The 15,843-nt window shown below is 48.4% G+C and overlaps 1 protein-coding gene across 2 annotated transcripts in view; it reads right to left on the bottom strand.

Moving 5' to 3' along the window:
* Positions 1-6,319: 6,319 nt before the first annotated feature.
* The window catches only part of LOC125448511 (glycogen synthase kinase-3 beta-like), a 43,104-nt gene continuing 33,580 nt past the window's right edge, over positions 6,320-15,843 (bottom strand). For both annotated transcript variants that reach the window (XM_048523854.2, XM_048523855.2), the window contains exon 10: positions 6,320-6,950. In XM_048523854.2, the coding sequence (XP_048379811.1) occupies positions 6,895-6,950 (56 nt within the window). In that variant the 3' untranslated portion in view covers positions 6,320-6,894. The remainder of the gene's footprint in view (positions 6,951-15,843) is intronic.

The raw sequence follows: 15,843 nt of genomic DNA, 5'->3' as shown, positions 1-15,843 counted from the left end.
GAAGTGAAAATAGCCCAGCTGATCCAGCCTCTCCCTCTCACTCAAACCCTCTGTTCCTGGCAACATCTTGTTAATCTCCCCTGAACCCTCCCTCCAGCTTACTAATACGCTTCCTCTACAGCAGGGTGACCAGAACTGGACACATTACTCCAGAACAGGATTCATCAACGTCCTGTAAACCTCAACATTAAGCCAACTTATAGAATCATAGAAGCCCTACAATGTGCAAGCAGGCCATTTGGCACAAGTCCACACCACCCCTCAAACAGCATCTCACCGAGACCCATCCCCCTACCCTATCCCTGCTACCCTACATTTCCCGTGGCTAACCCACTCAGTTTGCACATCCCTGAACACTACGGGCAATTTAGCATGACCAAACCACATAGCCTGCACATCCTTGAGACTGTGGGAGGAAACCAGAGCACCCGGAGGAAACCCAAACAGACATGGGGAGAATGTGCAAATTCCACACAGTCACCACTGAGTTACCAGCTGTCCCTAATTTTAAGTAGTTCTGGGGTTTAAAAATGGGATCACATAGGTCCACAAAACCGAAGTGCCATGATCGACAGTGGATTTACTAATCTGGGCATAGAATGCAAGAGCAGAGGAGTGATGCTGAACTTGTACACGACACTTGCTAGATCTCAGCCGGAGTAGTGTATGGGTGCCACACACTTTAGGAAGGATGCAGACTTTACTGAAAGGAATGCACAGAAATAAAGGCTCTGGGCTGGAGAAACTTCAGTCATGGGAATAGATGGGGGCGGGGTGCGGCGCTGGGATTGTTCTCCGCAGAGTGCAGGCAGCTGAGAGGATAGCAAGGAAAGGTTTGCAAAGCCATTAGAGGAGAGCAGGAGAAACTGCCCTCCAAAAATGACAGGAGACAGATTTAAAGTGCCGTTTGCATGAAGCACAAAAGATGCAAGGGGGAAAAGAACACTTGTTTCACACGAGTAGTTAGGGTCTGAAATGCACTGGTTGGAAACATGGTGAAGGCAGATTCAATCAGGCATTTCAACACAAACAGTGTGCAGGGGCACTGTATTGGTGTACTGTGCGCAGTTCTGGTTACCCTACTACAGGAAGGATATTACTAAACTAGAAAGGGAGCAGTAGGACAGTGCTATAATGGAGACTGTAGTCAAAAATGAACCCTTACTCCACACTCAGCAATTTCTGAATTTACTGCCAACAGCACTTGGGAAGTGAGAGGTTATTGCAGGCACCTTAATCACACCGAGTCTCTCAAACATCACTCACTTTCATCTGTGGGAAGATAGTGGGGAGCTGATGACCTTGTGGTTATTATCACTATTCCACTAAACCCCTGGGAGAGGTTCAGGGGGACCCAGCTTTCAAATCTTGCCATGGCAAATGTTGGGATTTGAACTCAATAAAAAAGGGAGTAGGATGAGGACAATGAGGGATGTGGCCTGACTAAAAGACAAATAACAATTGCTCTAATAGGTCTAAATAGTCATTTTTGGTGACTGGCAGGAGCAGGACCTCACATAGCAAAAATAACGTACTGACATACCAGTTCTATGAGTGAGTTAAGTGCCCCACAATTCAAGCACTCCGATTTTATAGGCTATGCGGTCAGCTTTGGCACTTTCTAAGTGACCCTGCCTCACTCTCTCCCCTCTTAATACCCATACATATGGCAAAGGTTTTGGACAACTGTGCTGACTTTGCTTTGGAGAGTTGGTGCCTCAAGCTTTGTTGACTAACTGCCTTGTGAAGCACAGAGTACAAGCATAAGCCAGCACAGGGATACACACATTATAATCTTAGCTAGCGTGGAACCTGACTTGAAAAACGAGAATAAAAACAGAAGTTGCTGGAAAAGCTCAGCAGGTCTGGCAATATCTGTAAAGAAAAACAATCAAAGCATTAATGTTTCGGGTCTGGGAAGAGTCACTAATACCCCTTAGGGAAGGGAAATCTGCCATCCTTATCTGGTCTGGCTTACATGTGACTCTGGACCCACAGCAATGTGATTGACTCTGGGCAATTAGAAATGGGCAATAAATGCTGCTAGGCCAGCGATACCCTCAGCCCGTGAATGAATAAAGAAAAAGTTTGATATGGGAGTAATAATCCTTCCTAAAATTGCATCTTCTCACAACCCCATAAAGCAAACTCAACCCTGATAGTCACCTTCCTCTTCTGCACATTTCTGCTACTGCACAGCTCTCGCTCTCTGACTTTTCCCTAGCCCAGGCAGTTAATGCCTGCAGGACCCGAGTTGTTATAGGCCTGTTCCCCACCCCTACATGGACTCCTTTCAGACTCCCACTCCATCTGTTGGGTTGGGTTGGGGTGGGGTTTGCAAAGCTAAAGTCAGGAATTTTGCAAATTACTGCCCGAGGTGGCTCGCTTTTCACTGAGAAGAAATCACACGAATTCTTGCAAATGCTGTTTCGGACTCAAATGATGAAAGTGACTTTCTGACCTCGTTAAACAAGAAAAGTTAGGTCCAGTTATCACAGAACCGGGAAAAACTAAATCCCATTGCACCTACAGATTAGAACGCAAGCTCTGAAATGACAAAGCTGCATCTGAATCTGCAATATCTCACCCAGAAGAAAATGGGGGGGGTGGGGGGGCAGTTATGGGGGATTATTCCTGCTTCAATTGAGCACTGCAGTGTGGAGCCAGAGAAAGGTCACGGATTTAAGGGCGAAGAGCTTAAAACACGTTATTTATCTGCTTCATTTCTCACCCTCCGCACCAACTTCAATTCATGATACCGTTCATTGACTCATTTCCTGTCCTAAACCCTCATTGCTCTCTTGACACGCAAATGCATTATTTTTGTTTTCTTTTACAACTTGTTCATTGTGACCAAACTCCTTCAGCATTATTCTGTGAAGATGGGAATGAGGTTGGTGCTGGGTGCTGGCTGTACAGGACTCTGATACTCATAGCCTCTCACAGTAGGCACAAGTAAAGGTTCAGTTTCTGCTGGGGGAGTGGGGGGGGGGGGGGGGGGGAGGAAGAACAACTGGGTCTGTCCTTTTCCTCACTTAGTGCCAAAAGGCTCTCTAGGACTCCCACTGTAACATCCTGGGGGGTCCTCACTGAAAAAAACAGATACAGACGCAGTCCCTGGCCCAGGCAGTCAGACAGTCTCACGCACACAGGCAGAGTTATTCTGGAATATTTAGAGAAAAGGGAAGCATGGGATGCTGTTCCTCTGATCCATTTGTAAATCTATCAGGGGCAGAGAGTTGCTAAAGTCATGAGAGGTGAGGAGAGAACGACAGGCAGAGTCCTTTTCCCAGCGTAGAAATGTCAATTAATAGGGGACACATGGTGAAATTTAAAAGGAGATGTAAGACTCAAGTTTTTTTTTAAAATGACATCAGAGGGCAGTAAATGCCCGGAAGGTGCTGCCATAGGTGGTGGTGGACACAGATACAGTAGCAACATTTAAGAGGCATCTTGACAGGCTCATAAAGCGGCAGGGAATGGAGGGAAGGAGGCCCTTTTTTTTAAATTTAGAAAAGCAACACGTGGTGGTGCAGCCTGGGTGGGCTGGAGGGCCTGCTCCTGTACTGTTACTGTTGTCCATGTTGGCAGTATGAGGTGGCCAGTGTTGATGCCTGCGCTGGTGATACCGGCTGTTCCCAGGAAGCGGGAGCAGGACATTGCTGAAGAGACAGCACTAACCAAAACTGTTCACGTGACAGGAACCACATTCAATGATAGCCTCAAGATGTCAAATATTGCTACCACGCGCTAACAGCTCGTGGCTCTGTCACCAAGGCTGGTAAATGCTGGGAATCCCCAAGAACGGAATGTGACAGATCAGTGAGCCACAACCCATTAGCCAGCAGCCCGGAAAATCCATACGTCTCCAGAGGCCCCACAGCATTCCGGTCATCTTCAAGCATCATTTCCAATGGCCTTCTGACTCTCCATCAGAAACAGGAGAAGCAGGCCATTCAGCCCCATGAGCCAGCTCTGCTGTTCAACAGGATCATGGCTGCTGTGACATTCCTCATGGTCATGTTACCCAACACGCCTGCAACCAACTCTCAATTCTCCTGGCTGCTGGATCTATATCTCAGCCTTAAAAGGACGCCGCGAGGAGGTAATTTTTGGCGATCGGCCAGAGGTGGGACTCAAACTCGGTCTGGGTTACTGATCCCAGGAACTCTGGCTCCACGGGGAGCCTGAGGCCTACAGTCAGCTTCACTGTGAAACACATGGGCCTCCAGGCTGTGCCTATAAAATCCCACCGCTAAGCCCCTCTGCACCCCTATTAATCCCCTCGACCCAACAACTACTTTGGCTTATCCTCCACCCACCACAAACCCCAGCCTGGACACGGGCAAAGGCTGCTGAAGGGTTAGAGGGTGGCAGTGCAAGAGAGCAGATCTCCATCAATAAGAAAGGCTCACCTCCTCCACTCAGGCCTGACCCAGGAGAGACCAGAATGGCACAGGCAGCAAGGTGTCCCTTTTTTTTAAAAAAACCTCCATCTGGATTTATTTAAAATGTTAGACAAATAAAACAACAGCTGTGTGGGATGACTGACCAGCAAAGTAACCCAGCAATAACCCGTGGTCATTGAAGGAGAGGCACAAACAGAAACTCCACACAGACAGGCTCGGGTCACAGACAGACCGGCTGGATCCCATCGGCATTTCAGGCTCAGCGGCAGGTCATTGGTGAGGCACAGGGAGAGAGCAGGAGGGGGAACGATTGGGGGAAAGAGTGGGAGAAAGAGGCGGGGGGCGGAGAGGAGGAAGAGACGGGGGGGGAGAGAGAGGAGGAAGAGACAGGGGGGGAGAGAGGAGGAAGAGACGGGGGGGGGGAGAGAGGAGGAAGAGACGGGGGGGGGAGAGAGGAGGAAGAGACGGGGGGGGGAGAGAGGAGGAAGAGACGGGGGGGGGAGAGAGGAGGAAGAGACGGGGGGGGAGAGAGGAGGAAGAGACGGGGGGGGGGAGAGAGGAGGAAGAGACGGGGGGGGGAGAGAGGAGGAAGAGACGGGGGGGGAGAGAGGAGGAAGAGACGGGGGGGGAGAGAGGAGGAAGAGACGGGGGGGGGGAGAGAGGAGGAAGAGACGGGGGGGGGAGAGAGGAGGAAGAGACAGGGGGGGAGAGAGGAGGAAGAGACGGGGGGGGGGGAGAGAGGAGGAAGAGACGGGGGGGGGGGAGAGAGGAGGAAGAGACGGGGGGGGGGAGAGAGGAGGAAGAGACGGGGGGGGAGAGAGGAGGAAGAGACGGGGGGGGAGAGAGGAGGAAGAGACGGGGGGGGAGAGAGGAGGAAGAGACGGGGGGGGGAGAGAGGAGGAAGAGACGGGGGGGGGAGAGAGGAGGAAGAGACGGGGGGGGGGGAGAGAGGAGGAAGAGACGGGGGGGGGAGAGAGGAGGAAGAGACGGGGGGGGGGAGAGAGGAGGAAGAGACGGGGGGGGAGAGAGAGGAGGAAGAGACGGGGGGGGAGAGAGGAGGAAGAGACGGGGGGAGAGAGGAGGAAGAGACGGGGGGAGAGAGAGAGGAGGAAGAGACGGGGGGGAGAGAGGAGGAAGAGACGGGGGGAGAGAGGAGGAAGAGACGGGGGGGAGAGAGGAGGAAGAGACGGGGGGGAGAGGAAGAGATGGGGGGGGGAGAGAGAGGAGGAAGAGACGGGGGGGGGGGGGAAGAGAGGAGGAAGAGACCGGGGTGGGGGGGAGAGGAGGAAGAGACCGGGGGCGGGGGAGGAGAAGAGCTCTGAAGGAAGAGATTGCAGGAAGGAGTGGGTGAGAGCAGTAGAGTGTGGGAGAAACAGGAGGAGGGGTAGGAAAAGACATTGGTGGGGAGAAAGAGGAGGGGGAGAAAGAGGAGGGGGAGAAAGAGGAGGGGGAGAAAGAGGAGGGGGAGAAAGAGGAGGGGGAGAGAGGGGGCTCGCGGGGAGAGGGATGGGTGGGGGGGGTCACGGGGATGGGAGACGGAGAGAGAGTGTATGAGGTGTTGGGAGAGTGGGGGTGGGGGGGAAGAGAGAGTGGGGGGGTGGGGGGAAGAGAGAGTGGGGGGGGGAGAGAGAGTGGGGGGGTGGGGGGAGAGAGAGTGGGGGGTGGGGAGAGAGAGTGAGTGGGGGGTGGGGAGAGAGAGAGAGTGGGGGTGGGGGGGGGAGAGAGAGTGGGGGTGAGGGGGGAGAGAGTGGGGGTGGGGGGGAGAGAGAGTGGGGGTGGGGGGGGAGAGAGAGAGTGGGGGTGGGGGGGAGAGAGAGAGTGGGGGTGGGGGGGGAGAGAGAGAGTGGGGGTGGGGGGGGAGAGAGAGAGTGGGGGTGGGGGGGGAGAGAGAGTGGGGGTGGGGGGGGAGAGAGAGTGGGGGTGGGGGGGAGAGAGAGTGAGTGTGGGAGAGAGAAGAGTGGGGGTGGGAGAGACAGAGACACAGTGGTGGAGAGGGGGCGGGGGCTAGGTGTGGGAGTCAGAGAGGGAAGTGTATGAAGAGAGACAGTTAGGCGACAGGAAAGAGGGGCTGACAGAAATGGGAGAGGGGGAGAAAGGTGGGAGGTGAGGGAGGTAGGTGTACAAGTGAGAAAATGCAGGCAATGCTATACTTTAATATGAAGGATGTAATCACAGCGTATTCGGTGGAACAGGAGGCTGGTTGGGGGCGGGGGGAGAGAGACAGGGAAGGGGAGAAGGGAAGGGGGCATGGGGATGGGGGAGGAGGGAGAGGGTAAATGGGTGGAAGGAGGTGGGTGAGTGGGGCAGAGAGCGGAGAAGGGAGAATGAGGGGGAGCTAGAGGGAAGGCAGGAGGGAAGACAGGGAGGAAGGGTTGGGGCTGAGGGCTAATGGGGAAGGGGGCAGAGAAATGAGTGGAATGAGGGACTGTGCTGACTGAGAAAGGGGGAAGGTCGGGGCTGTCACTGAGCAGTGGAGTCGATCCCTTCAGGAAGAATTTGACAGGCCACTTGTCGATGCCTTGCTATTGTCTCCATCCTCCTCTACAATGAAATAAAATGTGAAAAAAACAGAATTATCATTAAGATAATCACAAAAAAGGCAAAGAGACAAGCAAGAAACATACAAACAGAAAGGGGAGCAGGGGGACAGAATTGCCAGGGCAGAGAAGGGGGCTAGGAGACAGAGAGGGGGCAAGAGGCAGTGAGAGCAAGAAACACACAGGGAGAGAGAGAGGGGGAGGGTGAGTGTCAAAGAAATCAGGGACCTGAATAAACCAGTGTCCAGCTTTTTAGTAGCTGCTGTAGCATTCATCTTTTCAGTGCAAAGGCATAAGCAATTCTAGGGAAGGATGGCCAAGGCAGGATTAAAAAAAAGACCTGGAAAGACCAGATCTTTTTAGTTCCTGGAGTTTTGGTCTACAGCCCAAATGAAAAGAAAGCAGTTGTTTTAAACCACTGGGGCTGTGCAAAGTGATGGCAGCAGTTGGAGCACACTGTGAGCTGTGTACAATGTTGCACGCTTCCTGAAACACTGTGAAACTGCAGAGACAATAGGCTCTGGACTAAAGAGAAACTGCCCAGTAACAGGTTTCTGATTGGCTCCTGACGACAAGACCATGATGGGACGGAAAACCGTTGAGCCTGCAGAAGTAAGAGCGTTGAAAGGTCTCACACTTTCTCCTGTGTACAAGTACTTGGAATGTCTCTGCTAACAGCTCACCGTTTTCCACTCAATCTCTGCAAAATGCTGACTGAAGGAGGAATTACAAGCCTTTGAAGGCATTGAGACAAATAATGCTCAAAGTGTGAAAGGCAGGTAGGAATTGATAGGAAGAGAAACAAGGCAATCAACTGACCTCTAGACCAGTGCCATCAAGCTGTGTTGCCAAAAGCACATGAAACACTGCAGCGAAACTAGGCCATTCAGCCCATTGCTTCTGCTCCACCATTCAACAAGATCGAGACTGATCTGATTATTCTTTCCTGCGTTTTCCCCATAACCCTTGTTTCCCTTCCTGATGAAAAATCTATCTCACCGCTGAATACACTTTAATGGCCCAGCCTCACCAGCCTTTCACAGTAAGGAACCCCACAAATTCACTACCATCTGGAAGAAGAAATTCCTCTTCATCTCAGTCGAAATGGGCGAAAAACTTATTGAGGTGATATTACCTGGTGCTAGACTCTCCCACAAGGAGAAATTATCACCCTGTATCCATCCTGTCAAATCCTGTAAGAATCTTGTATGTTTCAGTAGGTCACCTCTCATTTCATTTCTTCTAAAACTGAGTACAGAGTCTGTCTGCTCAACCTCCTCTAATAAGACAGTCACTCCTATGCCCAGGATCAGTATTGAGAACGCTCTCTGGATTGCCTCCAATGCCAGTCTCTATATCCATGTGATCCTGCCAGTCTGCACATCCCTGAACACTATGGGCAATTTAGCATAGCCAATCCACCCAGCCTGCACATCTTCTGACTGTGGGAGGAAACTGGAGCACCCGGAGGAAACCCACACAGACACAGGGAGAATTTGCAAACTCTACAGAGACAGTTGCCTGAGGATGGGATCAAACCCGGGTCCCTGGCACCATGAGGCTGTAGTGCTAACCACTGTGCTACCGTGCCAAGTGTGTGAACCTTTATGACTTAACCTTTTTACCTTGTTGAATGCCTCCTCAGGAGTTAAAACACAAATGCATCGACCAGTTACCCTCCATCCATCGTGATTCAGGCTTCCCTGAAAACTCAAATGAATTAGACACGATTTCCCTTTCATGAAGCTGCGCTGACTCTGCTCAATTAGATCATGATTTTCCAAATACACTGCTTTTATATCCTTCATAGTAGAGTCTAGTGTTTTCTCAAAACCAGACATGAAGCTAAGTGGCCTAAAGTTACCTGCTTTTTGATACCTTTCCTTTTTGAATAAAGTGTAACAAATTTTGGCAGTTCTTGATCCTCCCGCACATTTCCCCGATCATTGGATGCTTGGAAGATTACTGCATATGCATCCACTATGTCTGTAGCTATTCTCCTTAACATTTGACGATCGGGTCCAGGGGAGCTCTCACTCTTAATTCCTGTCAGCATCCCTTGTATTTATTTGCTTCTGATAGTTATTGATTTTCGAGGAGATTTGTAGCTCAGGTTGTGGATGAGGTCGCAGACTTACTCGCCAAGCCCGTGGGTTTGGGTGCAGACAGTTTGTCACCCTGCTAAGTAACATGGCCAGTGCGTCAGTGTTCTGTCCCGATTGTTATTTATAAGCCTCGGTTTGCTGGGGTCGGTGGTATTATTCCTGCTTCTGTTTCTCAGCAGTTTGCACACAGGGTCTAATTCAGCGTGCTTGTTGACGGAGTTCCGCTTCGAATATCAGGCCTCCTGGAATTCCCTGGCGCATCTCTGTTTCGCTTCTATGATTATTGATGTGTTGTCCCAGTCAAATTCGTGTCCCTCGATGTTCGTGTACAGTGAGACAAGTGAGAATTGGTCGTCTTTCTTTGTGGCTGGTTGGTGTTCGTGTATCCACAAGGCAATTTTCTTCCAGTTTGGCCTATGTAATGTTTCTCACAGTCCTTGCATGGTATTTTGCATATTACACCAGTTTTTCTGGTTTTAGGCATGGGGTCCTTTACATTCATCAGTCATTGTCATAGGGTGGTTGTTGGTTTGTGGGCTACCCTGACGCCTAGGGGTCCGAGTTGTCTTGTGGTCTGGACATATCTCTGATATGTCAATGATGTACGGTACAGTGATTAGAGAGTCTGGTTGTGTTGTGCCTGCCTGTTGTGGTATGCCTCGGGGTAATGGCTGATTGTACTTTTCGGGTATCCATTCTTTCCGAAGACTCTGTATAGGTGCTCTTGTTCTTCTCTGTGTAGTTCCAGGTTGCAGCATTGTGTTGTAGTTCATTTAATAGTGTCACGATGCAGCTCAGTTTGTGGGTGTTGGGGTGGTTGCAAGTGTAATTGAGAATCTGATCCGTACGTGTGGTCTTCCTACAAATGCTAGCCTGGAGTTCCCCTTTGTTTCTGCTATTATGTCCAGGAAGGATAGTTGGTTGTTCTTCTCTCCTTTCGTGAATTTAATGCCTGAGGATGTTGTTTATGTGTCGGTGGGTTTTGTCTAGCTTTGTGCATTTAATAGTCATGAACGTGTCATCTACATATTGGACCCAGAATTTGGGTTGTATAGTGGGGAGCGCTGTCCATTCTAACCTTTTTGCATTACCGCTTCTGCAATCAGTCCTGACATTGGGGATCCCACTGGTGTTCCGTTGATTTGTTTGTAGATGCCGAATGTGAAGTAGGTTGTGAGGCACAGATCTAGTAGTTCATAATAGTGTCCTTATTAATGACACATTGAACTACACCCTGTGTACAAGTTACTGAAAAACAGAACCTGAAGTGATACCAAACAACCCAACACACTGAGACATATAAATAACAAGTGGGACAGAACACCAGTGTTTCACCAAAGACACACTGATGATGTTACCCAGCAGGGTGAAGAAGCTTCTGCAACTGAACGCACCGGCTCAGTGAGCATATCTACAATCTCACAGTTATTCAATTTATTTGGAGTCATAGAGACGTCCAGCATGGAAGCAGATCCTTTGGTCCATGCCGGTCAGATATCCTAAATTAATCTAGTCTCATTTGCTAGCATTTGGCCCCTATCCCTCTAAACCCTTCCTACTCATATACCCATCCAGTTGCCTTTTAAATGTTATAATTGCACCAGCCTCCACCACTTCCTCTGGCAGCTCATACACTCACCACTCTCTGGGTGTAAAATTTGCCCCTTGGACCCCTTTTTAAATCTCCCTCTCCCTCCCCCACTTTAAACCTATGCCCCTCTAGTTTTGAACTCCCCTGCCCTGGGGACAGGATCTTGACTATTCACCGTGTCCACGTCCCTCATAATTTTTTAGACCTCTATAAGATCACCCCTCAGCCTCCAACACTCCAGGGAAAATAGCCCCAGCCTATTCAGCCTCTCCTTGTAGCTCAACCCTCCAGCCCTGGCAACATCCTTGTCAATTTTTTCTGAACACTTTCACATTTCGCAACATCCTTCCTGTAGCAAGGAGACCAGAATTGCACACAGTATTCCAAAAGTGGCCCTAACTAATGCCCTGTACAGCCGCAACATGACCCTCCCAAATCCTATACTCAACGCACTGACCAATAAAAGCAAGCGTCCCAAACACCACCTTCACCGCCCTGTCTACCTGCGACTCCACTTTCAAGGAACTATGAACTATTCCTCTCCCTTTCTTGCCCCTTGATTATTTAGAACTTTTTGAATGCTATTAGTGTCTTCTACTGTGAAAACCGATGCAAAGTATTCATTCAACTCCTCTGTCTTTTCCTGGTTCTGTATTATTTTATCCTCTGCCTAGTTCTCTAAAGGTTATGGTACTACGGCTTTAAGGTGTGTATTTTGTCCTTTTTTTTCTGCGGGAAGGTTTTAAGGCAGAGATGCCATCCTGACTTAAAAGCCCATAAAGTAAACAGCTGCTGAGGGCTTGGGGCTTGTTTCTATTGTTTTCAAAATAGAAGCAGCCTGAATGGAAGGAGCAAGCTCCCACAAAACCAGGAGTTTTAGCTTTATTTTTTCAGTAGCAGCTGCTGGGATCTTGAAGCTGTACATGGAAGTTGTTTTTCCCCTCTCAGTTACCGGTGAAATCTAGGGCTTCTCCTGCTGCTAGAATTGCATGTGAGGCACAATGTGTTTTCCTCAAGTTGCCTTTTGCCAATGGTGTGTTTATGGGATATTAGTATATTGGAACAGTTACTGTTTAGTTGTTAAATAATTTATTTTTCTGTTAAGTTTTCCAATAGAGTTAAACTATTCCAATTTCTTCTTTCTTTTGTTGTATTTTTAATTATACTATATGAATAAAATGCATTTTGCTTCAAATCTGGTAGTGGGACTAATCAAATTGCATTTGGAATGCACCACCTAAAACCTGCTTTTAAAATAAGTAAAAGTTAGGATCTAGGCTATCTTTGAAATATATTTTGAGGGGGTTTGGTCTGGTCCACAACAAAAGCCTATGTTTACTTTAGCCACTCTCTTTTCCTTTACATATATTTAAAGAAGCTCTTGCTGCCCATCTTAATTCTACTTGCATGTTTACCATCAAAGGTTATGTTCTCCAAATTATTTTCATCTTTTGTTTGCTTTTAGAACTTGCCTTATCCTACTTATCTTTAATCTGTGCTACATTGTTTGTTTCCTTTTCAATTTGACACTTTCCTTAACTTCCCCAGTTAACTACGGTTGCTATATCCTTTTCCTAGAATCCTTCCTCATTGAGATAGATTTTAATTGTGAGCCAACAACTATTTTCTTAAATGTCTGCCACTTGTCCTCAACCATCTTTGTTGCTAAATTCCAGCCAGCTCTTCCTTCATTCCTTTGTTAAGTATCATTGCCTATGTTTAGCACAATTGTTTACACTTTAGGTCTCACACTCAAACCCAATGCTAAACTCTACCGTATTACGGTCACTGTCAGAATTCACACAACACCAGGTTATTGTCTGACAGGTTTAGCTGAAATTACAGAAGCTTTCAGAGGCAGTCCCTTCGTCAGGTGCAGTGAAGGAGCTACACTCCAAAAGCTTGTGTGATTTCAAATAAACCTGTTCAACTATAACCTGGTATCGTGCGACTTCGGCCACTCCAGTCCAACACTGGCAACTTAACACATTATGGCCACTGTTCTCCAAGTGATATTGTACCCTCCAATCATTTAGCATCTGCCTCATCACACATCACCAGATCCTCGATCATTCTTTTCCACCCTTAACATTCAAGTCTAATCCATCTTTGTGACAGCAGGAATTTAAGAAGGAATTGAGTATAAGTTGTAGAAGTATAGGTCTGCAATTCATATTGTCCAATTGTCATTGGTTAGAGGTAATCTGTAACAAACAGGTTCCCTGTTAAGGATGGAGACCCGGTGAGTGCTTTTTTCCTAACTTAAGTCACACAGTCATACAGCACAGAAACAGACCCTTCAGCCCAACCAGTCATAATCCCAAATTAAACTAAACTCCAATCCCGCCTGCCTGCACTTGGTCTATATCCCTCCAACCTTTCCTATTCATGTACTTATCCAAATGTCTAAACATTGTAACCGTACCTACATCCACAACTTCCTCTCAAAGTTCATTCCACACATGAGCCACTGTGCAAAAAGTTGCCCCTCATGTCTTCGTTATTTTTAAGCTGAGAGGAGAAAAAAATTATGCGCCATAGTCTTCAATTCCCCACACTAGGGAATAGACACCTGCTATTCACTTTATCTACAACCCTCAAGGTTATATAAACTTCTATCCTCAACCTCCTGCGCTCCAGTGAAAAATGTCTCAGTCTATTCAGCTTTTCCCTATAACTCAAAACCTCCCTTCCTAGCAACATCCTGGTAAATCTTGTCTGAACATTCTCCAGATTAATAGTATCCTTTCTATACTAGGTGACCAGAACTGGTCACAATACTCCAGAAGAGGCTTCACCAATGTGCTGTACAACCTCAACATTTAACACCCCAACCCCAGTATTCACAAACACAGCACCAGAAATCCAGCCCCACTATCCCCATAGTCGTCATCAAACGGGAAAAGATTTTGTCAAACTTTTCAAAGTCACCATTTACCCACCTGCAAATACAAGTTGGTGGTTAGTAAGTTTGTGGATGACACCTGACGAAGGTTCTCTGCCCGAAACCTTGACTTTCGAGCTCCTCAGATGCTGTCTGACCTGCTGTGCTTTTTCAGCTCCACGTTTATTGACCCTACACACGAAGGTCTGTGTAGTTCATAGAATCCCTACAGTGTGGGAACAGGTCCTTTGGCCCAACAAGTCCACACCAACTCGCAGAGCATCCCACCAATACCCATCCACCCAATCTACACATCCCTGAGCACTACGGGCAATTTAGCAAGGCCAAGTCACCTGGCCTGCACATCTTTGGACTGTGGGAGGAAACCAAAGCACCCGGAGGAAATCCACACAGACCCAGGGAGAATGTGCAAACTCCACACAGACAGTCGCCCGAGGGTGGAATCAAACCTGGGTCCCTGGCGCCGTGAGGCAGCAGTGCTAACCATTGAGTGACCATGCCGGCCTAGAAGGCAAGCTGCTAAACACCTTCTTAACCACAACAAAAACAGAAGTTGCTGGAAAAGCTCAGCAGGTCTGGCAGAAGTTAAAAACAAAATCAGAGTTAACATTTCAGGTCCAGGGGCCCTTCTTAGCCACCCTGTCTACATAGAACATAGAACATAGAACAGTACAGCACAGAACAGGCCCTTCAGCCCACAATGTTGTGCCGACCATTGATCCTCATGGATGCACCCTCAAATTTCTGTGACCATATGCATGTCCAGCAGTCTCTTAAATGACCCCAATGACCTTGCTTCCACAACTGCTGCTGGCAACGCATTCCATGCTCTCACAACTCTCTGCGTAAAGAACCTGCCTCTGACATCCCCTCTATACTTTCCACCAACCAGCTTAAAACTATGACCCCTCGTGCTAGCCATTTCTGCCCTGGGAAATAGTCTCTGGCTATCGACTCTATCTATGCCTCTCATTATCTTGTATACCTCAATTAGGTCCCCTCTCCTCCTCCTTTTCTCCAATGAAAAGAGACCGAGCTCAGTCAACCTCTCTTCATAAGATAAGCCCTCCAGTCCAGGCAGCATCCTGGTAAACCTCCTCTGAACCCTCTCCAAAGCATCCACATCTTTCCTATAATAGGGCGCCCAGAACTGGACGCAGTATTCCAAGTGCGGTCTAACCAAAGTTTTATAGAGCTGCAACAAGATCTCACGACTCTTAAACTCAATCCCCCTGTTAATGAAAGCCAAAACACCATATGCTTTCTTAACAACCCTGTCCACTTGGGTGGCCACTTGGGTGGCGCAAACTTCACAGCATTAGGTACCTGCACCCCTTAGGTCTCTCTGTTCTACAACAGCCAAGGCCCTACTTTTCGTTGAACAAGTCCTGCCCTTGTTTGTTTTGCCAAAATGCACTTAAACTGCATCCACCACTCTTCAGCCTAGCGACCCAGCTGATCAAGATGTCTTTGCAATCACAGATAACCTTCTTCACTGTCCAGTATACCATAAATTTTGGTTATTCATGAACAAAGTAACCACCAGTTTGTGTTTGCAGTCAGGTAAAATGGAGACTTTGAATAGTTTGGCACGTTTGATGATGACTGTGGGACTAGCAGGGTTGGATGTGTGCGCGTGAGGGAGTGTTGACAGACTGGAAATCTCGAACTCTGAAACAGGGGCTGCTACAGCCTGAACTGAATGCCCAAGGACTGAGCTGACACAGTGAGAAGCGCCCCCCCCGACCCCCAACTTTGAGAGTGAGAGATAGCCAGGTCATTGCCCAAGAGGAGAATCAGATGTCAAGCAGAGAAATGACAGCCTCGGGAAAGAAGACAACAGTCAGTCAGCGTGTGGGAATGTTACCCCACTTCACCCCCAACCACAACCCCACACAGCAGGGATCAGTCACCAATCGGTCCAACCTTCAGGAGAAAACTGCTTCCACATGCCACAGACTGGATGCTTTCCCTATTCACATAAGAATGAGAAAACAGCAGGCATAGGCCATTCGGCCCTTTCACCATGTCATTTAATAGGATCATGTCGAATCATCCAACTGAGTGCCCTGTGCCCGCTTTCACCCCCATATCCTTCAATCCTTTTACCCTGTAGAATAAGATCTAATTCCTTCTTAAAACTAGTCAATGTTTTAGCCTCAGACACTTGCTGCGACAGAGAATTCAACAGGCTCCCCAATCTCAGGGGGAAGATATTCTGCCTCATCATGTTACAAAATGGCCAAGCCTGTACCTTTACACTCTGATCACCTGGTTCTGAACTGCTCTGTCATCA

Source organism: Stegostoma tigrinum, chromosome 41 (assembly GCF_030684315.1).
Source record: "Stegostoma tigrinum isolate sSteTig4 chromosome 41, sSteTig4.hap1, whole genome shotgun sequence".
In the NCBI taxonomy this organism is placed as follows: domain Eukaryota; kingdom Metazoa; phylum Chordata; class Chondrichthyes; order Orectolobiformes; family Stegostomatidae; genus Stegostoma; species Stegostoma tigrinum.
The sequence above is the reverse complement of the archived record's forward strand: the minus strand, read 5'-3'. Positions and strand labels throughout refer to the sequence as shown.